General features: G+C 51.5%; 2 protein-coding genes and 1 long non-coding RNA gene across 7 annotated transcripts in view; all 3 read right to left on the bottom strand.

Moving 5' to 3' along the window:
* Nucleotides 1–1,130: 1,130 nt before the first annotated feature.
* Nucleotides 1,131–2,281, bottom strand: 1700020N18Rik (RIKEN cDNA 1700020N18 gene). Its single transcript, NR_026924.1, has 3 exons — nt 2,158–2,281; nt 1,748–1,866; nt 1,131–1,434 (listed from the first exon to the last, which is right to left on the bottom strand). It is a non-coding gene; the product is annotated as an RIKEN cDNA 1700020N18 gene (long non-coding RNA).
* Nucleotides 2,282–7,734: 5,453 nt separating this feature from the next.
* Hes6 (hairy and enhancer of split 6) lies at nt 7,735–10,290 on the bottom strand. Of its 3 annotated transcripts, none has more exons than NM_001360900.1 (4): nt 10,223–10,290; nt 9,145–9,231; nt 8,973–9,054; nt 7,735–8,734 (listed from the first exon to the last, which is right to left on the bottom strand). In NM_001360900.1, the coding sequence occupies exon 4, from the start codon at nt 8,673–8,675 to the stop codon at nt 8,310–8,312; it is 366 nt and encodes a 121-aa protein (NP_001347829.1). In that variant the 5' UTR covers nt 8,676–8,734; nt 8,973–9,054; nt 9,145–9,231; nt 10,223–10,290; the 3' UTR covers nt 7,735–8,309. The 3 variants fall into 3 exon arrangements, with proteins under 3 accessions (NP_001347829.1, NP_001347828.1, NP_062352.1); NM_001360899.1 differs by lacking the exon at nt 10,223–10,290 and adding an exon at nt 9,309–9,474 and having other exon boundaries at nt 8,973–9,048; NM_019479.3 differs by lacking the exon at nt 10,223–10,290 and adding an exon at nt 9,309–9,474.
* A 1,938-nt stretch (nt 10,291–12,228) lies between these two features.
* Nucleotides 12,229–22,714, bottom strand: part of Per2 (period circadian clock 2) — a 43,375-nt gene continuing 32,889 nt past the window's right edge. For 2 of the 3 annotated variants that reach the window (XM_006529249.4, XM_006529250.4), the window contains 5 exons: nt 19,942–20,738; nt 17,620–17,806; nt 16,658–16,850; nt 15,627–15,777; nt 12,229–14,272 (listed from right to left, as the gene is read on the bottom strand). In XM_006529249.4, coding sequence (XP_006529312.1) covers nt 14,123–14,272; nt 15,627–15,777; nt 16,658–16,850; nt 17,620–17,806; nt 19,942–20,738 — 1,478 coding nt within the window. In that variant the 3' untranslated portion in view covers nt 12,229–14,122. The remainder of the gene's footprint in view (nt 14,273–15,626; nt 15,778–16,657; nt 16,851–17,619; nt 17,807–19,941; nt 20,739–22,714) is intronic. The other variant, NM_011066.3, reaches the window with a different exon arrangement.

Below are 22,714 nucleotides of genomic sequence, written 5' to 3' on the forward strand. Positions count from 1 at the left end.
TCCAGCCTGTACCTGCTTCTTTTTAGTATGTATGGCCTTCAACTCAAAACATTCCAGAATTTCTCTTATGAAGTCAAATGGACGACAGAGCCCACTTCCTCATTTGCTCTCTCTTGCTTAACCAGGTGGGGGGGGGCACCTGTCATATTGGGAGACACACTGTGGATAGGCAAAGAAGTCAGTGAGGCCTCCAGCCAAAAAGCAGAAAATAAGACCCTTTGTGGGTTTTTTGGAAAGGAACTGAAATCTTGTCAACTTTGAGAGTGACAGCATCTCCTCTTGGCTGGGCCTTCACATGAGAGACCATGGCCAGAGCACACTCAGACTGTAGCCTGTGAGTGGGACACCACCAGAGATAACACTATATGTTTAAGCTGCTAAATTGTGGGGTAGTTTGTTACACAGCAACAGACATCTCTGGCTGATTTTCTTGATCCAAGGTGAACCCCTTGAGGGTTTCTGTGCACAGGTGCCATGTCCCATCTTTGCTCTGGTACTGCCCTACTGGCGCCTCCACCACAGGACAGTAGGGAGCATAACTGGATGGGATGGAGTCAACCTAGACCTCCAGTTCTGAGGAAGCCGCTGCCAGGAAGCCTCACAGGATCAAGGTCCAGAAGGCACAAGCACTGTACCCAGTGGGAAAGGAGGTTAGTGGAGCCACAGAAAGACAGAATTGCTGAATCCTTCCGACATAGCCAGCCTCCCTCCAAGGACAAGCTGCTTCCCTCATGCCCATTTCCCTTCCACGTTTGGAGGACAGGAGCTTTATCTCAGGGATTAAGTTACTATAGGGATTAGCTGTGGAAATCAGAAATCTGAAAGACAAACCCAATCCTCTGTCACTCTTGCCCACCTCCATGACCACAGCCTGTAGGGCTGACGGGCTACTACTTCCTTCAGGCAGCCTTCCTTGGGGCCTGCCTGTCGGAGGGCATCTCAGCTTTTCCTCAACTCTCACCATGCTCATTACTCTGCCCTGGCCTCGTGTCTGACACACTGATGCTTGGAAAGTATCATCCCCTTTGAAACTACATTCTTAAGTCAGATGCTGTGGCCCCCAGGACTAGGCTGAATTTCCTGCTGAAACTCCTCCTGGTCACAAAGAGAAAACAGGCTGCCTCCAGTGATTTGTTCACAGAATTCCTAAATTGGATGGAGAGACTCTAGTCTCCTCCTTCATGCAGAGGGTTCAGGCCTGGTTGGAATCCAGCAAGACCCACATCTTGTCTGCTCTTGCAGAGCACAGGGACAGCCAGGCCTCCAAAGGAGCTCCCAGAGACCAGAGAACTGGTGCAGATGGGTCTTGAGCCAAGGCAAAGCTACAGGAGAAAGAGCAAGGGTCGAGTGCTGGCAGGACCTGTGGGGTTTCTGTGTGAGGCACCAGTTGGTGGCATCTTCTGGAAGTCTCAGGTTTCAAGTTCCCACCACATCCTAGATAGAAAACAAACAGAAGTTTGGGCTCAGGGCCAATCCTGAAGCTCTTACATTCCATCCCATAGGCAATGGTCCTTCTCTTTTCCCCATTGCCTTTGCCCAGCATCACCACATTCCTCTGTAAAGAGAGGATGCCCAGGACTGCCACAGTAGACTCTCAGTTCTGTGGCCTGGGTGGTTCCTCCTCAACTACCACGAAAGACCAGCAGAAGCTGACCTGGGAGCACTGGAGGGAGAAACAGGAAGGAAGGGCACTCAACATCCCATTCCCAGGCTCTTCAGCTTAGTCCTCCTCCCATAGAGCACTCACCTAGTTGAAGGTAGGCACGATCCTGGACATCCTGCTTCTCTGGGCAGGATGCCCACAGCCTCCTTCAGCACGGTGAATACAGCAGCTAAGGTGCTGCCCAGTGAGTGGCTGCTCAGATCCTGCAACAGAAGGACCAGGGGAAGTCACCCGCCCTAAGAGGGCTACACTATGGCTTCTGGCTCACCCCATTGCGTGGGTGAAGGGGGAGGGTGGGGACTGGCTTGCTGGGTAGCAGGGGAATTTGGGGTGAGAGCAAGCTTCCTAGGTAGGGGGATAGGAAAGAAAGCTGGAGCTTCAGTTGTGGCAGTCCACAGGGAAGGTTCGCTGTGTGGCTACAGACCTAGGTAGCTACAGACATAGCTAAGATGAAAGTGAAAGGGGTTGGGTCTGGAGATGAGAGGGGCACCTACCAACAGTAAACCACCTCCATGGTGTTCGGAGATGCAGTGCCATGAGCGCTCCTCCTCCAGCAAACCTGATCCCTCTGCAACTCAGCAGAACGCGGCCGCTCCTCCTTCGGCTGCCAGCCCCTCTGGCGCCCTTGGCACCGTTGGCATCGTTGGCACCGTTGGCACCTGCTCACGCACAGGTTTCTGGGAGCGCACGCATGGGAACTGCCCGCTAGAGGAGGGTCCTCGGCAGCTCTCGGGAGGGGCGGGGCCGAGGTTTGGGTTACCCCCCACCCAGAGGCTCTGAACCTATGGCTCATCAATTCCTGGCTAGGCTCTACAGCCCCTGCATCTCTCAGTTCCTCCGGGTTCCCCAAGATGGGCTACTACAGTGACAAGGAACACAGTGGAGATGGATTTACAAATGGTGAACTGACAGGAAGTGGGATGTCAGGAAAAGAAGGAAATCGCGGATGCCTGCAATTTTTTAATTTAAAAATAGTATTTAATTTATATAGATAGATAGATAGATAGATAGATAGATAGATATTTGCCTGCATATTTGCTCACCGTACGCATGCCTTGTGCATGCTTGGTGCTAACGGAGGTCAGAAGGCAGCACTAGATGCCCCGAAATTTGAGCTACAGATGTTTGTGAGCAGTTTTGTGAGTGTTGGAAACCGAACTGGGGGTTCGCTGCAAAAGCAACCAGTGTTCTTAACTACTGAGATATCTCTCCAGCCTCCTAAGATTATTTATTTAATTATGTGTTTGTTTGTTTAATTAGTTATTATTGTGTTTTGAGACAGATAGCCCAGGGTGTCCTGGAACTCTGTGTAGAACAAGCTGGCCTTGAACTCACAGTTTGCTTCTCCCTCCTGAGTGCTGGGATTAAGGTCTGTGCCACTACTCCTGGCAGCTCAAGATTAAAATATATATTTTAAATTATTGTGTATGTGTGTGTGTGTGAGGGAGAGAGAGATGAGAGATGAGAGAGACAGACAGAGACAGAGAGACAAAAGAGAGAAAAGAGAGTCAAAGGTCAACTTTGTGGAGTTGGGTTTCTCCTTCCATCTGGGGCTAACACTGGGCTTGTACTGGCAAGTGCCTTTACTACTGCAACATCTTACCAGCCAAAGGATTCTCCCCACCATCGAGGTGCCAAGAAGTGTCATTATCTGGCAAGTATACTCAGCAACCATCAGTGGTGTTCCTAGTAGTTTGTGATACTCATTTGACATGGCTGTAAGTGGTCAGGATGTAAGGAGCTACTAGTTTAGAGAGAGGGTGGATAGATGGGGCTCATGGGGTACTTGGGTGGGGAGAGCAATAAGGTAGAGTTGGGAATTGTAGCTAAAAGGAGGGAAGGAAAAACACCCTGACCCTGACTTAACCCCAAACCCAAGGCCAAGAAACACAATCCCACCAGTCCTGAGCTTGCCACAGAAGCACAGTATAAAAAAATCCTGCCTTCTGGTCCAGTTCACTACTGCTTCTTGCCTTAGCAGTTCCCCCACCCCCAACAAATCTCTTGTGTGAGGTTTTATTTTTGTACAATGTGACTTTGTGGTAGTCCTTGGCTCTGAGACTGCCAGGATACCTCTCTGAGCAGGACTGTGACTTTCTCTAGGAAGCCTCCCCATGCCTCAACTGAGCTGTTACATTGGCATCAGGGGAAAATCTTCCCCCACAAGCTGGAGCCGAGCGGTAAGGGCTGTAATACCTTTCTGTAGGGGGAGCCTTTCCCTTCTGAGCTGCAACATTTACTCGGGTAGAATTTAGGATGGAGAGATTAAAAAAAAAAGTGTTTTGGATAAGGGAGTGATAACCCAGGAGAGGTTACATTGCACATGGAGATAGGACTGTGTCTTGAACATGACTTCTGTGTCACAGAGACGCAAACAGGTGTTTTGTTGTTGTTGTTGTTGAATTCACACATAGGAAAGAGGGGATGACTCACAAATGAATCCTAACAACCAAGCAACTCAGCTCTAAGTGATGCTACTAATATCTGCAGGCAGGGTCCCCTCACAGACACAAGGGGCACATGTCAAGTTGCAACTCTGACTGCACAGCAAGGCGTCACACCCTCAGCCACTGGTGGCAAGGACAGTGACTCGGTGCTGGCTCGGTAGCAGATGTTCCTTGGGAGGAATGTTGGCCAGCTGGTCACAGCCTCAGTTCTATTTAGCCAGGTCAACCAGGGTGCTAGGTACTCAATGGTCAGCAAGGGGAGAGCCAGGCCAGAAGACCCTGGTGGGGAGGCGTGGTCACTGGAAGGGTGCATTGTTGTTGGCATATGTGGCTTGTGTGTTTTGAGGTACATTGGAGACCATCCTCTGATGACCTGCCTAGAGCTTGGCTTATTTGTTTGTTTTGTTTTGTTTTGTTTTATTGTTTGTTTGTTTGTTTGTTTTTCGAGGTACAGTTTCTCTGTGTATCTCTGGTTGTCCTGGAACTTGCATTGTAGATGAGGCTGGTCTTGAACTGGGAGATCCGCCTGTCTCTGCCTCCCAAGTGCTAGGATTAAAGGAGTGTACCACCACCATCTGACTCTCATTTTTCTTTCTTTCTTTTCTTGTCTTCTTCTTCTTCTTTTTTTTTTTTTAAGAATTACTTATTTATTTTATGTACATGAATACACTGTAGCTGTCTTCAGACACACCAGAAGAGGGCATCAGATCCTATTACAGAAGGTTGTGAACCACCATGTGGTTGCTGGGAATTAAACTCAGGACCTCTGGGAAGAGCAGTCAGTGCTCTTAACGGGGTCATTTCTCCAGCCTTCATTTTTATTTCTCTCTCTCTCTCTCTCTCTCTCTCTCTCTCTCTCTCTCTTTCTTCCTTCCTTCCTTCCTTCCTTCCTTCCTTCCTAAAAAACCCAACAGACTTCTGTCACTGCTACCATGGCCACATCAATATTATCTTATCTGACATTGCTACTTTAGCAGACAGTGAAGGATTAATTTTCGCAGTCAAAGGTGGAAAAAACAGTATTTCAAGAGGCAGGGGTGGGCTCACATCTTCTGAGGATGGAGAGACTACTTCCTAGGGTTCTGATTTTTACTTAGTTTTGTAAAACTCTGAGGGTTCAGAGTTCTCAGCCTTGAGAGGGCCCTCCCACACATCTTCATTCCACGTCACAGGATCCCCCTCTTTACCAGCTAATGCCCTCCCCTTAACCACCGACCCTCCTTGAGGTTGGGACTTGAATGTTTGCTGTAATTCAGCCAACCTTATAATGAGAGCTCTGGTTTGATTTTTCTAATACTTGAGCTCTGTCACTGCCGGAGAGAAGATTCTCTTCCAGGGCCCACTTAGAAATCTTTAGATTATGTGCATCTAGAGCCAGCCAATTTATCACAGAGTTCATGGTTGTCCTTCACTGTATTCTGAGATGCTAGAAGTTGCTTAGTTTGATCATGGAGCCCATTCTTTTCCTTGGTCACTTTTTCCAAAGATGACAGAATACCAACTGGCATCATCATTTTCCTTATTTTTCCACAAATTGTTAAAATTTTATAGGTAGGCTCACCAAATCTGTTGCCTCTCAACTGATGATCAGAATAACCAAATGCATTTGTCTCATCAGATCTGTAAAACAGTTCACATCATGGGGTTTCAGCATTCTTCCAAAGTGTCAGTAAGTAGAGAGGCTTTGGTAACTATAGGTGTTGGCAAATTGGAAGGCCTGCTCCAGATACTTAAGAAAACCCATCCCTGTACTCCTGTTCTAGAACCACTTCTGCTACCAAAATCAGGGCACTCCAGAAGAGCAGAACATAGAGAATGAATCTAAGTCTATGTAGATTGATATAGATATATAAAGGGGATTTTTAAGAATGGCTTTCAGGCTGTGGTTCAGCTAGTCCAACAATGGCTATCTACCAATGGAAGGCCCAAGAATCCAGCAGTTGTTCAGTCCATGAGACTGGATGTCTCAGCTAGTCTTCAGTATACACTGTAATCCTGAAGAAGGTTCTTGTGCCAGTGAAGGAATGAGCTTGCCAGTGAGTGGGAGAGCAAGCAGGCAAAGCAAGCAAGCTTCCTTCTTCCATGTCCTTCACACAGGCTGCCACCAAGAAGGTGTGGCTCAGATTAAAGGTGGATCTTCCTATCTCAAAAGATGAAAAGTGGGTCTCCCCACTTCAAATGATTTAAGAAAAAAAAATTCCTCAGAAGTATACCCAGCTGCTTGAATTTTAATTAATTCCAGCTGTAGTCAAGTGGTGGCAATCAAGAATAGCCATCACACAGCACAGCCCTGCCTGTTGAAACCCTGATTTGGACCCCAACTTATGGAAATGCTCGGTGTTTTAAGCCACCAAGTTTGTGGTCACTTGTTTTGGCTGTTACAGAAAATAAAGGATCAGAGGTTTGGGGCCAGGTGGCAGTTTTCAGGGGAAACTAGGGCATCAAATGCTTTAAGCCGGAGGCCTGGGGGGAAGCCTAGGGGCTGCAGTGAGGGGATGCAGGGTGCATGAAATAATGGGGTAGCTGAAAACAGAACTTGTGCTCCTAGACTGTGCCTTAGGTAAAAACACTTCCCAGCTGAGGCCAACAGTAGTTTTCGCTCTGGAAGCCATTTCCACTTCTGGGAAAGAGACAGTGGGCTAAGGATCACAGAGAGGTTGGCTCTGGGTTGGAAGAGCACAGGGCTGGAGCTCTGTCAGTGACTTCTGACCTTGAGTGGGTCCTGGGCCCACTGGCACATTTATTCCAGGTCTCCTTGCAGAAGGAGTAAGGCCTCCCCTTTGTCCAGGGGCCTGTGGAAAGATGCAAGTGCTGAGATCAGAGCGAGGTGCTCCTTCAATGCCTTCAACAGTGGCATCAGTGCTTTGTCCTCTCGATAATGATAGAAGCCACGCAAGAGGGCCCATTATCTATGTCCCCCTGGAACTCTACACTAGTTTGAGGTAAAGAAAATAATCCCAGGAATAACATTTCCATTCCCCCAGGTGCCCACAGCTCAGCCCCAATGCTAAGATTAGGTTGCGTGGATTTCTAACCTGGCATAGAGATGAACCCCAAAATCCTAAAACACCGGAGGACCTGAAGCTTTTGAGAAAGATGCTCTTAAAGGCACATGACCTAAGATGACAATCCTAAAGCCTGCTTGCAGCCTAGTGAAAACCATGTGTTTTGGGATCCTGGAGGGAAGGAGGCTTTCTAATGGTGCCAGTGATTGCTGTCAACTGATTATCTGTAGGCATACTACATACCCATCCTATCCACTTCTTTCTTCCTGAGGATTCTGATTTCCAGAGTCTAACCTAACCTCAGTCCCAATTTGTCTGGGCCCAAGGCAAAGAACTAGCAACTAGCCACCAGCGTTAGTCCTGGGAGCTCAGGAGAGAACAGTACAAGGACAGATCTTCTCCCTACGGCTTAGTTACCCTGGAGACAAACCTGATGCTAGTGGAATCCTCAAGGACACATACTCCTAGGAAAGTGGGGGAACACAGAGGACCTGGCCAGCAGTGGGGACATCTCTATCAGCACCACACGAATACACTTTGCTAACAAAGGGTGGGCCCTTTAAAAAGGTATACACTAGTGTTGGATGCAGTTGAACATTCACACATTGGACACATCAATGACAGTACACCAGGAGCAACTAACTCCAAAGTTCTTTATTTAATTCGGTTGGAGCATCGATGGGATGGCAACCAAACTCACACGCGCGCAACTGTGTTACAAACGAGGAGCAGCTTCAGTGACCGCAGAATATGCCCGCCTCCCCTGGTCTCATAGCCAAAGTAGCAAATCTGAACTTCCTTTCAGGTCAGGATTGCTGTGGCCTGTGTGTCCCTGCCCAGGACCCTAATGCTCAGTCTCAAGATTGGCCACTTCTGCCCTAGATCCTCAGAATGCCCAAAAGGCAGGGAGAGGTGAACACGAGGGAGCCCTGGCAGCTCTCCAAAAGTCTCCTGTCTTTCTTTAGTGCACCCCCTGGCCCCCCAGCCACCATCCAGAGCTCTAGGGTCCACGAAAAAATAGTGCTAGGGACCTGCAGGGCCTGGCCATTAGGGTTGTCATTCAAGTCATCTGTTGGAGAGTGGGGAGGGCATACCTGGGGGGCATCCTGAGCTGTCTCCACCTTATCTGATACCCAGGGAGGAAGCAAACTTAAGGATGGCAGCCACCATTCACAGGTCCCTGGTAAGTGTTGGTCACCAAGGCCTCCACACACTCTGAGCCCGGCGAGCTGCAGTCAGGCTGCCTAAGGATGTAGACACCAAATCCGGCCCCTCAGCAGGCACCCGGTTTAGTTCAGCCTCTGGGATCTCCTCTAGGTCAGAACACAGGTCGTCCCCGGGACCTGGGGGACTGGACAATGGGGATTCTGGGGACCCTCCTGGAGGCCAGCTGCTCCTCCCAGAGCCTCCAGGCAGCCCAGCTAGGGAGTCCCCCAGCAGATCCTGAAAGCTGCTACCCTCACGCAGCGGCATGGATTCTAGCAGGTGGTTCAGGAGTTCAGCTGAGACAGTGGCATCGATGGCTTGGCACGTGGACACGAACGTGTGCACCTCATGCATGCACTGGATGTAGCCAGCAGCGAAGCGCTCGCTTGCTTCAGCCTGCAGCTGCTCCCGCTCTGTGCAGGAGGGTGGGAAGAAGAGAGCAGCGTCCCGCACCGTGAGCAGTGACTATCGTGGCTCGGACGATCCGCTCCGCGGGTTCGGGGCTCACCCAGGAGACACAGTAGCGTGTCCCGTTCTGGGGGAAGCCCTTGCCATGGATAGGACCGGGGCTCCGGGAGCCGACGTGTCCCGCTGTTGGGTGGCAGGCGTGCCCGGTCAGCGCCCCCGCCCTCGATCCCCGCCGCCACTCACCGCGCGCCCGGCCTCGCAGCGCGCCCTGCACGCGCCTCACGGTCAGCTCCAGAACCTCGGCGTTCTCTAGCTTGGCCTGCACCTGCGCAGAGGGGAAGGGAGTTGAGTCCGGCCGTGCGCTTCGGGGTGCACCCTGAAGGTCCCCCTCCCCCCTGCACCTTTCCCGTCGCACCTCGGTACCGGCCAGCAGCAGCCGCAGCTCCTGAAGACTCTCGTTGATCCGTGCGCGTCGCTTCTTCTCCACCAGGGGCTTCCGGGCCTGTGGGAAGCGGCTACTGAGCCCCCTGGCCCGCGCAACCTCCCCCAAGCCCATCCACCCGTAGCCCCTGTCCGCACCTTGCGGTCCCCCCGTGCTTCCCAGCGGTCCTCATCCTCCTGGCCTGCACGGTCCCGGCTGGGCGCCTGGGACGGAGCCATGGTCTACGGAGCCCGGCGCCCTAGTGCAAACTACTCAGCGAGGTGGGTCGCAGCCCGGAGGCCCCACTAGCTCTCCGGAGTCTTCCGGCCCGCGGGACCCCGCCCATTTTATAGCAACTTATTTACATGTCAATGCACCGATTGGCTGTGCGTGGTCGGAGAGGCCAGCCGTGAGGCAGCCTGTAGCCAATGAGAGCGGCGCGCTTTGTCAGGCCCCGCGGGTCTCTGGCAGCTGGCGGGGCGGAGCCCACAGCCAGACCTCCTGCCACTTAGGCCGGGCAGGACTCCTGGGCAGTGACCTCCGGCTTCTCTCTTGCTGGTGTGCTTGTACTTCCTTTCGCTGAGTTATGAGGCCAGACCTGCCTGCCTGTAAGCTCGGACTTAGCTATACATCCTTCGGTCCGTATATCTATCCATGCCGCCCTTCCACCCACCTCTTCACCCATCCATTCCTACAGGGCATTTGCTTCCCTTGGTTCACCAAAAGTGCTCTCGAGAATAGCGCTCCAGTCCCAGAGCTGACTTCAGACAGGGCAGTGCCAAAGTCAAGTCCGTGACCTCGGGACCTGGAAGGGGCTTCGGGTCACCGGTGGCGAGAGTGCAAAGTCCGGGGAAAGTACGAGCCAATTTAGCAGCAGGAACAGGACCCTTGTGTGTCCTTTTGGACCCATTAAGACACCTATAACCTTCTTACTCCAAGGTCCGCGGTCGTTCTTACTAAATCTCTATTTCTCTGTGCTCTAAGTCACTTACCCAACCACTACCTTGTCTATTTTAACCCCACCCCAACTGCCCCCAGTCAAGCTTCTCCTTCCTTGTTCATCACCCCGTACCCGCCTAAGCGCCTCTCATTTCCCTCTAGTTCCTCCGCATCCTCTTTGCGGTGGTCTCACACATCCCTGTTCCCCAACCCCTCTCCACGCTCACCTCCCTTCCCCGCGAGTCCCCTTAGAGTCCCCCATCCCCACTACCCCCAGTCCCTCTCAGCTCCTCCCCCTTCTATTCTTGGTTCCTGCAGGCCGAGGCTGCTGTCTGGCCCCAGTAACTTGATGCCCGTGACAGTTGGCAGCTGCAGCCGCTTCCGCAGAGAAAAGCGGCAGGCCGGCCAGGAGCGACAGGTGTTGGCCGCGCCTTTGTCTAGCTGGCTTTGTCCTGCAGGCTGCAACAGGCACGCCTGTGTCGGCCAGACGCCCAAGCCCCGCGTCGTCGGCGGTCCATCTGCCGGCCCTGCCTCGCCGCGGGAGGGGTGTGTGTGTGTGTGTGTGTGTGTGTGTGTGTGTGTGTGCGCGCGCGCGCGCCCCCTCGGAACCCCTGGCTCTGCTCCAGCGTTCTTGGATTTCGGCTGCTGCTTTAGAGCCAGGACAAGGAGCCAGCTCCTAATCAGCCTTTACATACTCCATCCTTAGGCCTGGACACCACTAAGCACTTCAGTGGCTGCCTGCCTGGGCACCGTTGAGGTCTTGGTAACTGGTGCTTCAGTCAGCCTGGCTGGAAGACCTTTGAGGAAGGGAAAGTACAAGCAGGCATCAATTTATTTTATTTTAGTGACTCCATTAGCCAAGTGGCTTAGACTCCATTGGTCCCAGCAGCGTGACTACTCACCCCATCTCAGGCTCAGGAAACCCTTCTCCTGTTCACCTCCCTCAGTTAAACTACTAGTTCCTGCCATTTGTCCCCTGAACCATACCCTACCTTCAAAGTTTGCCTGCATGCAGATTTCCTTAGTAGTAGGGCCTTTTAATCCCCCCCCCCCCCCCCAGGCAGGAACAGAGAACCCCAGAGGCTAGGCAAGGCCATGATGGCCACAGGGTGACTAGTTAGCAGCAGAAATTAACAGGCTGTAAATCCCCAGAGGGACAAAGGCAGCTGTAGGCCTGCAGACTTCCAAGGGCTTTGTGGGCAATCTGCCCAGGAGACCCCAAGAATTTCCTTTTGGTTTGAAGAGAAAGGAGAGGGGCAGTCCTTCTGGCCGTAAAGTTCAATTAAGAGTCCTCCAAAGGAACAGTGAAGCAGTCCTACCTGCCACGAGAACTTTGTGTCAGACTGCACCAGTACTTGCAGTCAGAAGGCAGGTTCAGAGCACCCAGAAGCAGACCGTGAGTGAGGTCCAGTGTCATGTTGCCCCTCTGCTCCGGTCCCTGGGACCCTGGTTTGGAGAGAGGAAAGGGAAGCAGGTCTCTTCAGAGTAGCTCTCACAAGGCTGTCAATCAGGAAGGGTCAGGTAGGAGGCCTGTGTCCCCAGTGATGCCTATATACTGATCCTAACGGTATATAGGTCCTTTCTAGCATGGTACTTGTCTGATTTCTCTGCAATCAGCCCTGAGACCAACACACAGGCAAACAGCCAAAGGCGGGATTATTGGGAGAGTGCGTGCTGGGCGGGGGTCATGCTAAGCTGAGGGGCAGCCTAGTGAATCTGCTAAACTGTGTGCATGTAAAGAGACACCAAGAGAAAGGGACCTGGGGATGCCTGGCTAGATCTGCATCATAGGAAATCCCTACAGGGTTTGAATGGCCCAGAGAGACTGAGCATGTGAGAGATACACAGACAGGAGATCGGCCAGCAAAGCCCACAGTGCAAGGGAAGTAAGAGCTGCTGGCTTCTGGAACTGGAGATTTCCTAATGTACCATTTTGAAGTTCTTAAAAAGGTTTGTTGTTGTTGTTGTTTGTGTGGGTTTTTTTCTTTTATTATTTTTGACAATGTCATTCTTTTTGGCTTATTGGTCTATGTTATGTTAAAAATATATACAGCACTAGGGTATAGGTCAATGTTAGAACACACGCTTAATTTGCATGAGGTCCTGGGTTAAATCCCCACCATCACATCAAACAAAGCATACAGTTGAAAATAAAAATATACTTGCTTTATTTAACAATTTTCTAAAAGGCAAAAAAGTCATAAAAAGACACAAGCAGTCACACAAATATATTGCACTGGGTGAAGGTACGTTTGGTTTGCGCATGAACAAACCTCTTGTCCGGCAAGGCTCACGAATCATCATCGCACAAACTCTGAGAGCTTATTTACATTAAAAAGAAGGCTCAGTTTAAAATAGAGAATGTCTTAGGACACCCGTGTAAGCACACATTCTAAAGAAAACAGGGCTGGATGCTTGGCATCTTGTAAACAGATTCACAAAATTATCCTAGGAAGTCAACTTCTTAGCAGTTAACAATCAAGGACTATATATTAAATAATCATAAAATAACGCTGATGGTAAACATTCAAGAGAGAAGAGAGAAGGTTTTGGCAGTTTTGTGTTTAAGTAACAAGCGTAGGCTTAGACCATCTTCTATCTACCCTTAGGATCAGACTGGTCAGAGAGGCAGCTGTCTGTAACATTGAATTTCCTTTAAAACATGGCTACTACCTGATCACTGTGAAAGGTGGTGTTGCTTTAATAAAAAAAATAGAGTTCTTGTGTTTATGAAAAATAGGGGTAATATTCAGGCCTCAGATGGCTTTACCATGAAAACCAACTACAGCAGGACATGTCCCCAGTAGCCACTTCAGACTCAGGAAACAGCTTCCTCTGCTCCAGGCTTTGTCTACTTTTAAGTCCAATGATTCCTCACTGGTGATGTCTCGTTCCACCAGGGGTCACCCGCAAGCATGTCGGAACAATCTTTGGATGTCTGATGCAGCATAAAGTTTTGTAGAGCTGGGCAGAGAGGTCCCCTTCTCTCCACAGGTTCCAGTGATCTGAGGACCAGCAGCACAGATAGATGTGACAGAGACCCGAAGCCACAGTAGCTAGGAGTATATACATATAGAGTGGGAGGCTGAGCTCCCTGCAAACTGGAGAACTCAGGGCAGCAGTGTGGGTGCCCTCTCCTCCGTGCTCAGTGGCTGCTTTCTGCTGGGAGCTAATGTCTGAGAGAGTCCAACCAAAGAACAAACACGTGACGGTGTCCTCTACAGCAACAAAGCCTGGCTTGCAGAGGCCACCATGCAGACACGGCAACATGGCTGATGATGCCACAGCTCTCTCTGCACACTGGCCACAATGGTCTAAAAAGGATACAAGAACAGCAGAGAAATGTACAGTGTGGGGGTGCTAGTCTGATGGTGGGCATCGTTTGCAGAAGCCACTGAGCTCCACTAGTCCAGAGCAGGCATTTCAACTTTGTTGACGAACAGAAGCCATGTCAGACTGGAATGTTGACCACCACAGGCAGGACCTGAAGCCAAAGCTGCTACACCATGCTCCAAACCACGTAAGGGAACACACTGAGAGGATGTCAGGAGAGATGGTCTCTCTGCTTGGGAGATACAATCACACTGTGAGAAAGTTCCAGAAAGCTGGGCCCTTGGTGGATAGCCTCTTGTGGCTTCCCTGTTACCTGCCACATCCTGGTGTTATGTTTCAGAACAATCCACAGGGGCCAGAGGACATTGGCACACTGGAAAGAGGTTTCATGGAGGTCAAGACACTCCTGAGGACCATGAGGCAGCCTCCATGACAACACAGACCACCTCAGTCTCAAGTTCAATGACGAATCTCACCCCATCCCCCAAATTCCGTATTTCTATTTTAATACAAAAATGGATTTCCTCCTAAACCTCCCCTCAGTTTTGTTCCACCGCCAGAAAACTATGGTGTTTTTGTTTTTTGTTTTTCCTAAAACAAAAAAAAGCAGTGTAGGTATGGGTCCATGTGATTAGAAACCACAAGATCTTCCCCCTCTTCCGAGCACCGTCTAATGTCGACCTCTGGCTGGGGGACAGGGTTACGTCTGGGCCTCTATCCTGGGGCCTGTCAGCTGTTCACCTTCCTCCTCTTTGGCTTCTGAGGTATCACAGAGTCCCGGGGAAGGACTGTCTTCCTCATATGGCAGGCAAATGTTGCCTTTCTCCTCACTCTCGCAGTAAACACAGCCCTTCAGAGAGAACAGGTCACATGAGTAAGAAGCAAGCAGCTGGAATCTTCTCTGTCATTCCCACTCAGCAGGATAGGGAGGAATGTTAGCCATGCACCTGGAGGTTGCTAACCAAAGAGGCACTCCCTGCCTCAGGAAGCTGGCTCCTGGTCATGAGTCCCTTTCCAGGGATGTCCATCAGAAGTGTTTCATGGCACATGCTCAGGTGAAGAGGGTATGTGAGTGTGAGGGACAAGGGTAGGTGGCCAGATGACCACAAAGTCTTTGCAAAGGCCACTCCTCCTGCAATAGGCAGAGTCTCACTTCTTTCCCCATAAAGAATGCTTAGACTTGGGAAGTGTATGACTTCTAAGATTGGGCATTCAGGGGGCCGTGTTGGAGGTGGTGGGAACTGGCTGTCTACCTAGTAAAGTTGAGTGCTGTAATCTGTGAACAGATGGAGTAGGAGAGGCATGCTAGATGGCCCTAAGGTTAGCAGCTTGGCAAGGTGGGCCTCCATCCTGTGAGCTGGGAAGAGCATGGATATGGCTAGTGTTGCCACTGGACTGCAGCGCCCCCCCCCCCCCCCCCCGCCTATGAGCCAGCAGATGGGCAGAGGCCTGGGGAGCATATATGGCTCTGGGATTTTAAGGCCCAGGAGCCATGACAGGAAGAACAAGGTGGACAGAGAAATGTTTATGTTGCTCAACAGAAACCAGAAGGGTGGAAAGGGTAGCCATGGACGCCAGCAAGCTGTTCAAGCCGGCCACTTAAACCTCTGGAAGGGATCACCCCTAAGGGTACTGTACTGGCTAGTTTTGTGTCAACTTGACACAGGCTGGAGTTATCCCAGAGAAAGGAGCTTCAGTTGAGGAAATGCCTCCATGAGATCCAACTGTAAGGCATTTTCTCAATAAGTGATCGAGGGGGAAAGGCCCCTTGTGGGTGGGACCATCTCTGGGCTGGTAGTCTTGGTTCTATAAGAGAGAAGGCTGAGCAAGCCAGGGGAAGCAAGCCAGTAAAGAACATCCCTCCATGGCCTCTGCATCAGCTCCTGCTTTCTGACCTACTTGAGTTCCAGTCCTGACTTCCTTGGTGAACAGCAGTATAGAAGTGTAAGCCGAATAAACCCTTTCCTCCCCAACTTGCTTCTTGGTCATGATGTTTGTGCAGGAATAGAAACCCTGACTAAGACAGGTCCCTAGAACCTTTTCTTGTTTTGTGGCAGAATCTTCTATGTAGCCAGATTAGACACAGACCTGCAGTCCTCCTGCCTCAGTCTCCCAAGTGCTGGGGTGGCAGGTGTGTGCTACCATGCTTAGCCCCAGGTATAATCTCGGAGTGCTATGTGAGAAGGAAGGTCCTGCAAACTTACTGTCACATCGATGGCCGTAGGCAGGCCCCCAGTGTGGACCCACGGATGAACCTCTCGGAGCTCTCGCCTCTGGCCCTCTGTGAACCGGGGCTGGGACCTCTGCAGCAGCTTCAGCTTCTCCTGGTCCTCCTTCAACACCGCCTGGAGATCCCTTCACCAAGAGTTAGGTATAGGTGAGTGTCACAGGCCAAAGGGATAATTCATTCATCAATTTTTTTTCAATATCAACAATATAGTAGTAGATTATCCTTGAGATAAAGTAACTGCATCTCTCTAGTAAATATTCTTTAGGTCACAATTTCAGTTTTTCATGAAACTAGCTAGGGGAGCCGGGCATCTTCAGATGCTGTCTGGAGCCCTGGGCTGGCTCTCACTGTGTGGTCAGCCTAGGAGACTTAACCATCTAGACTCTGGGACCATGCTGTCTCCTTCCTGCGTCAACACCAGCCTGGAGCACAGCTGTCTCCCACCAGAGGTCTGAGACTCCCCAGCCTTTACTCCCGTGTCACTGACCAGAGGTCTGCTGCCTTCAGGAACCTCAGGGCGCCCTTCCTTTCTCTTAGCCCCTGTCTGGGGCTGTTCTGCAAAGATAGTGACCTCACTGGCTTCACAGGGACGCCTGACCTATACTCTGACGGGCTCTGAGTAACTCTGGCAGGCCCAGGGTTACCACAGACATGGGCTGATCACCCACTTTGACCCTTGTTTTTTTTTTTTTTTTTTGACTCAGACAGACACACATCCCATTTACCCCTAAGGTGGGTGATGTAACACAGTTCAAGGGGCAACACTGCACCAATGTATGGCAAAAGAAGAGTGTGCTGCTGGCAAGAGGTTGATCTCCTGGGTTCTAACTGCCTCAGGGCAGTAGGCAGGCTGCTGCAGGCCCAGTGGGGTTATGAAGGAGAAGCCTCTTCCCTCTCCATTGCCAAGTCTAGCCAGTGTTCCAAGGTATCCTGCCTGCATGGATGACCTTGGTGTTGGACACGCCTACCCAGCCCTCCAGGCTTCCCAGGAAGTGTAACAGTTACCGGGAGGGCAGCTGGTATGTCATCATGATGCTGTCGTCTGTGTTGGCCATCAGCAGCCAGATGGGGTCCTGCAAGACGTACTTAATGAACTGCTCGCTTTCCTCCGTGTCTGGGATCATTTTTGCTTTGTGATTATTCTCTGAAGAGTCAATGCTTCCAAAGTATTTGCTGGTGTGACTTGTGTCACTACTGCCTTCAAATACACGAAACGCCGATCGTTATAACCTTGACATTAGAGAGTGACTCTTGCACAATGTGCTAATGCGTAGCCATGGCAGCTCTGGAGAGTGGGGTTCCTTGGGTAGAAACAGCCTGTGCTGGCCCCCCTTCCCCTTTGCTCTTCAGTCTTAATGATCTCAATGATTCGAACGCGGGATACCTGCTAGCACAGAGGAGGTGACTCTTGCCTGGGGTGAACCTGAACTCAGGCAGTGCCTTTCTTGGAGCCCTGACCTTTGTCCCAGGTTTTCACTCTCTGTTGACTCTGGAAACAAATCCATCCACCTTTAGAAACCCAGAGAGGAGTTGTCCTAAGAGGGCCTTGTTGGCCTGACTTGTGCCCAGCTGCTGCCCCTGGGCAGAGAGGCCTGGGAGCAGGTTAAGGAAAGCTCACTTTAGGGCAGAAAAGGCATCAGGATTTTGAGGGTGGCCTTGTCCCTGGAGGCTCTAGGACAAATGTGGGTGATTCCTTCCATTAGAGGTTAGTTTTGTCTGCACATGTGTGCCCAATGCCCAGGGAACCCACAGACTAACCCTGCAAGGGCTGGCATGAATGTAACCTCTTCAGTGACACAGAAATTGGACGCTACCAGCTAGGACTCCCAATTCTGATGACTAGAGCCCTCTGTGCTGCTGATTCGGGCAGAAGGAGCTACATCCAGGCAGAGCAGCCAGGGATAGAATATTCCATGAGCATCTTCTACACTGGCTACCATACAGCTGTGTCCTCAGCACAAACATACCTGCCCCACTTTGGGATGTGCCGAAGCCCAGCGAGCTGGAGCCCAGAGAGTCTGAGGTGGCGGATGCCCCGCTTCTAGACAGGGCTGAGCCAGTGGCCGAGCAGAGGTCCTCGCCCAGAAGGAGGTTGAGCAGGTCACTTGACGTGGAGATGGCATCACTGTTCTGAGTGTCTGAGGGCTCGTTGCACTTTAGGGACAGGAAAGACACTACTGACCATAGGGCTTACAGTGATAGTCTAGCATACAAAATACAGTAAGGGGAGGTGGAACCAAGGGCGTGCCGAGGGTGGCTTTTGTGCAAAGATCAGTTATAGAGCACATGCCTTTCCTTTACCTGTCTGTCAGGCAGGCAGATTTTGTGGTTATGGGGAGAGAGTAGCTGGTACCCTATGAATACCACCCAATAAAATGTGACTTTGGGACGGTCACAGCAAATAGCTTGGACTCCAGTGGATAAAGAGCCATGATGCTCCTCTGCCTCCGGGGCAGTAAGCCACCCATGACTGAGACTCTGAGCCCCAGTGGGGCTGCTTGGCTTAGGAGGCACCCGGGGTCCTAGTGTCTTAGAGGGCAGAGAGGCTCCGGGAGAAGCACTGCCCACTCTCACGTCCCCATGTTCTGAACAGCAGCGCCGACACCTTGTGAAGGCAGCACTCAGCCCTGTACGCTGACACACACAGGGCACACAGTGCACACAGGGCACACAGTGCACATAGTGCACACAGTGCACACAGGGCACACAGTGCACACAGTGCACACAGGGCACACAGGGCACACAGTGCACACAGGGCACACAGGGCACACAGGGCACACAGGGCACACAGTGCACACAGGGCACACAGTGCACACAGGGCACACAGTGCACACAGGGCACACAGTGCACATAGTGCACACAGTGCACACAGGGCACACAGTGCACACAGTGCACACAGGGCACACAGGGCACACAGTGCACACAGGGCACACAGGGCACACAGGGCACACAGGGCACACAGTGCACACAGGGCACACAGTGCACACAGTGCACACAGGGCACACAGTGCACACAGGGCACACAGTGCACACAGGGCACACAGTGCACACAGGGCACACAGTGCACATAGTGCACACAGTGCACACAGGGCACACAGTGCACATAGTGCACACAGTGCACACAGGGCACACAGGGCACACAGTGCACACAGGGCACACAGGGCACACAGTGCACACAGGGCACACAGGGCACACAGTGCACACAGGGCACACAGGGCACACAGGGCACACAGGGCACACAGTGCACACAGTGCACACAGGGCACACAGGGCACACAGTGCACACAGGGCACACAGGGCACACAGGGCACACAGTGCACACAGGGCACACAGTGCACACAGGGCACACAGGGCACACAGTGCACACAGGGCACACAGGGCACGGGGCTGACTTGGGCTGCTGCTACTATATAGGTAGTTCTTCTGGAAACCATTACTAGAGAAAAGCCCTTGGCACCATCCTTAAGGCTCTCAGGCACACTGGCTCCTGAGCCAAAAGCGGAGGTCCTCTTTCATCCTTGTGAGCTCCGGGAGCCTGGACTTCACTGGGCAGGATCCTGCACTGCAGGCTGGAACCTGGCCCTTTTCCCTGTGCTGGGTTCCATTCATCTTTGTAGACTAGCCACACAAGGGCATGCTTTTAATCCCCGCACTTAGAGCTGAGGCAGACAGATCTCTGTGCATTTTAAGGCCAACCTGGTCTACAGAGCAAATTCCAGGACAATCAGGGATAGAGTAAGACTCTGTCTCAAATTTTAAAAAGAAAAGAAAAGAGAAGAGAAGAAGAGAAAAGAAAAAAGAAAAGAAAAAAGAGAAAAGAAAAAGGAAAAACAATTTTAAGACTCATTAGAAATGTGAGGCCCATCTGGGCAGTGGTGGTGCATGCCTTTAATACCAGCATTTGAGAGGCAGACACAGGCAGATCTCTGTGAGTTCCAAGATAGCCAAGGTTCTACAGAGAAACCCTGTCTTGAAAAACTAAAAGAAAAAAAAAACAGGAAAAAAAAAAAAAGAAGAGAAATGTGAGGCTCCTAAATGCTCCCAAAGGCACACATTATTCTTGGTCCCTCCATTTGCATGATCCCTCGTTTGCTCCTCATAGAGCTCCAAATAATGTCCCATGGTAGGACCTCATAACTATGAAGTGCACACTCCAGAAAAGGCACTGCGGGCTGAACTCAGGCCTGGAGGCTGGCAGGAAGCCCTCGACCCAGCAGCCCCTCTGACATGTGGGTGTGTGCTGACTACCATGTGTACTGCCTGAGAAAGAGACACAGCAGAGAAGCCTTACTGTTGGAGGTGCCTTTGGCTGCCGATCCCGAGATGTGCCAGATGTGCAGTCCAGACCAGAAGCTGCTGTCCCTGTGGTCCCCAGGGTCCCTGCGGCTCCAGTGCTGCCTTCAGGCGCCTCCTCTAGCTGAAGCAGGTTAAGTTGTAGGGGACTACTGCCTCTGGACTGGAAGAGCGGTGGGGAGGCTCTGCCCAGGGCCACTGTGCCGGCTGGAGGGGTGACTGGGCAAGCGCACGGCTGTCTGAGCGTCGAGGTCCGACTAGGGAACTCAGCCTGGGAGGCAGGAGTTATTTCGGAGGCAAGTGTGGGGTGGGCTGGAAAGTGAGGCTGGCTGGGGAGGAAGGCCTGAGGCAGGTTTGGGGTTGCTGGTGGGAACGGGTAGCTGGGCAGCATGAAGGCCATGACAGGAGCCAAAGGGGCAGCGAATGGCAGGGGCTGCACTGCGAATTCAGGCTGGGTGCCCATAGGCACAACAGGCATGGTGAAGCCAGTGTGGGTGGCTGCAGGTGGCGCCACCACCGTCCCTGGTGTGGATACTATTCCGGGTGCCTGGAACACAGGTAGGGGGTAAGCTGGCACTGCGGTGGGGAAGGGTGCAGAGGGGCAGCTGGACTGGGATGTGTCGGAGGGTGACCAGGCTGTGGCATTCAGGCCCATGAGGGGAGGTCGGTGGGACACTGGTCCTCCAGACCCTGTGCTCTCAGAAGAGTCCCGAGTCTTGACGCGTTTTGACTTCAGTTTCCTGTTCTTTCCAGTTTTTTTCCAAGATGACTCTAGTCCAGAAGTATTTCTTAGTCCTGGGGCAGCCGAAATGTGGAGAAACACATTTAAAATTGCAAAGTGGCTACGAGCCCCCAGGGGATGTGGAATGCCAGGCACCTGGTGGCTCAGTTCCACAGCCCTGGATACAAGGCTCAGTTTTCCTCAACCCACGGCCAATGGGAGGAACTGAAGGAAAGGGGTAGGCTTTTTAGAAAACCAAATTCTATCAACTTGAAGGTGCATCTTTAATTACAAGGCCAGAGTCCTACATTTCTTCTGGAAGTTCAGCGTCCTCTCTCCTGTAAGTTCTATGTCCATGGAGAGATCAAGTTGACATGGACCAGGGAACTTCCTCCCCACTGCCTAGCTCTCAAAATGCTTTGAGGGCTGTTGAGGGGAAAAGTCACCAACAGTCTAATCTACCTGTGAACTCGGTGAACTCCAATAACGAGCATTGTGACAAGACAGCCCAGTGCAAGAGTGGCATCAATGTTATGGGGCGGGGGGTGGGGGGGGACACCACAGCACTTTCTGATGAGCTCTAAGGCCCCTTCCACAGGAGGAAAGGCAGGCCTGATCCTGCAGATCTGACCAAGAATCCATGATGGGGAGGTGACAGGTCCCAGAAGTAAATCTACCACCATTATTTTGCTAACTACATACAGTAGCAAGCTGCCCTCTAAATTCATATCTCTGCACCCACAGATTAGTGCAGCTCATCACAAGTAGTCCGGTACGTGGCCGCTAACACAGAAACTCAGAGCCAAGTGTCAGTGGAATACTCAGCCACAAATGGGGCTTGTGCATCAAGCCTCACCCCAAGGCTCAGGGTTCAACATCAAAGAGGGGTGAGGCAGACTTAAAGAGCCAGAGGTTGGGCAGGACTGGACCCAAATACATCTTCTGGATCCGCCAGGACCACTCTGCTCGTGAACTTACAGCCGCTGTGGTTGCCTGTACAAGATCAAGCCAGTGAACGTTTTACCATGGAGGCAGAAGGAGCTCATGGGACCCCACCCCTAACTGAGGAGCTACGGAGAGTTGATTGTTTTGGATTGAGGCAGAGCATGTTTTCTTTAATAAAGGCACTGCCCACAGTAGGACAACTACTCTCACACAGATGGTCCCAAACCTGGAAGTCCATGATCAACACAAATTAGACTCAGTGAGAGGACTGGGGGAGGGGCGTGTTGTGGATCTGGGAGCAGTGTGTGTGTGTGTGTGTGTGTGTGTGTGTGTGTGTGTGTGTTTGTGAATATAAACATATGTTTTATGGAGTTCTCAGAAACTAGTAATTAAAAATATTCTTTATCCAAAATAAAACAGAAAACACAAAACCCTGCCCTTTTCTGCTATTACCTGATATTTAGAAAAAATACATATTAGTGTGCAGACCCCAAATGGCAGAATGGCTGGCTTCACTTAACCTACCACTACTGTTTCCTAAAGAGAGGCTACATGTTCCACCTGCCACAAGAGAGCCGAGGGTGGCCGCTAGGACCTAGAGCACCCCTGAAAGTCCATGTTGAGGGCTCAGTTGCTGCCCCTGGGGGACAGAGGTAGAACCTTTAGAAGGTGGGGCCCAGCTGTGAGGAAGCCAGGCTGCTGAGGACATGCCCTGAGATACTGGACTCACTCCTTGGCCTCTGAGGTGAACAGCTCTTCAGTCACCATCTCTTGCCATGGTGTGCTGCTCTACCCCGACAGAGCTGAGCAACTCTGGCCAGAAGCCCCCGGAGTTGTGAGCCCAAATAAACGTGTTCTCCCTATAATTTGGTCCTCTTAGGTATTTGTCACAGTGCTGGGAAGCTGACCAACAGTCCCGACAGCCCAGGAAGACACTCCCTCGTGTACTCCCACTGCCTTCCTGTGGGGCAGCCCAGGGGCCTGTCTTCTTTCCATTTCAGCAAGAGGCGTGCAGGAGGCATCTGTGAGCTTGTGTCAGGCCTCATACCTTTCTTACAGGTTGAGATAAACAGCCCAGTCCAGGCACACTGCCCTGCTCTTCATT

This window comes from Mus musculus, chromosome 1, assembly GCF_000001635.26.
Source record: "Mus musculus strain C57BL/6J chromosome 1, GRCm38.p6 C57BL/6J".
NCBI classification, from domain to species: Eukaryota; Metazoa; Chordata; class Mammalia; order Rodentia; family Muridae; genus Mus; species Mus musculus.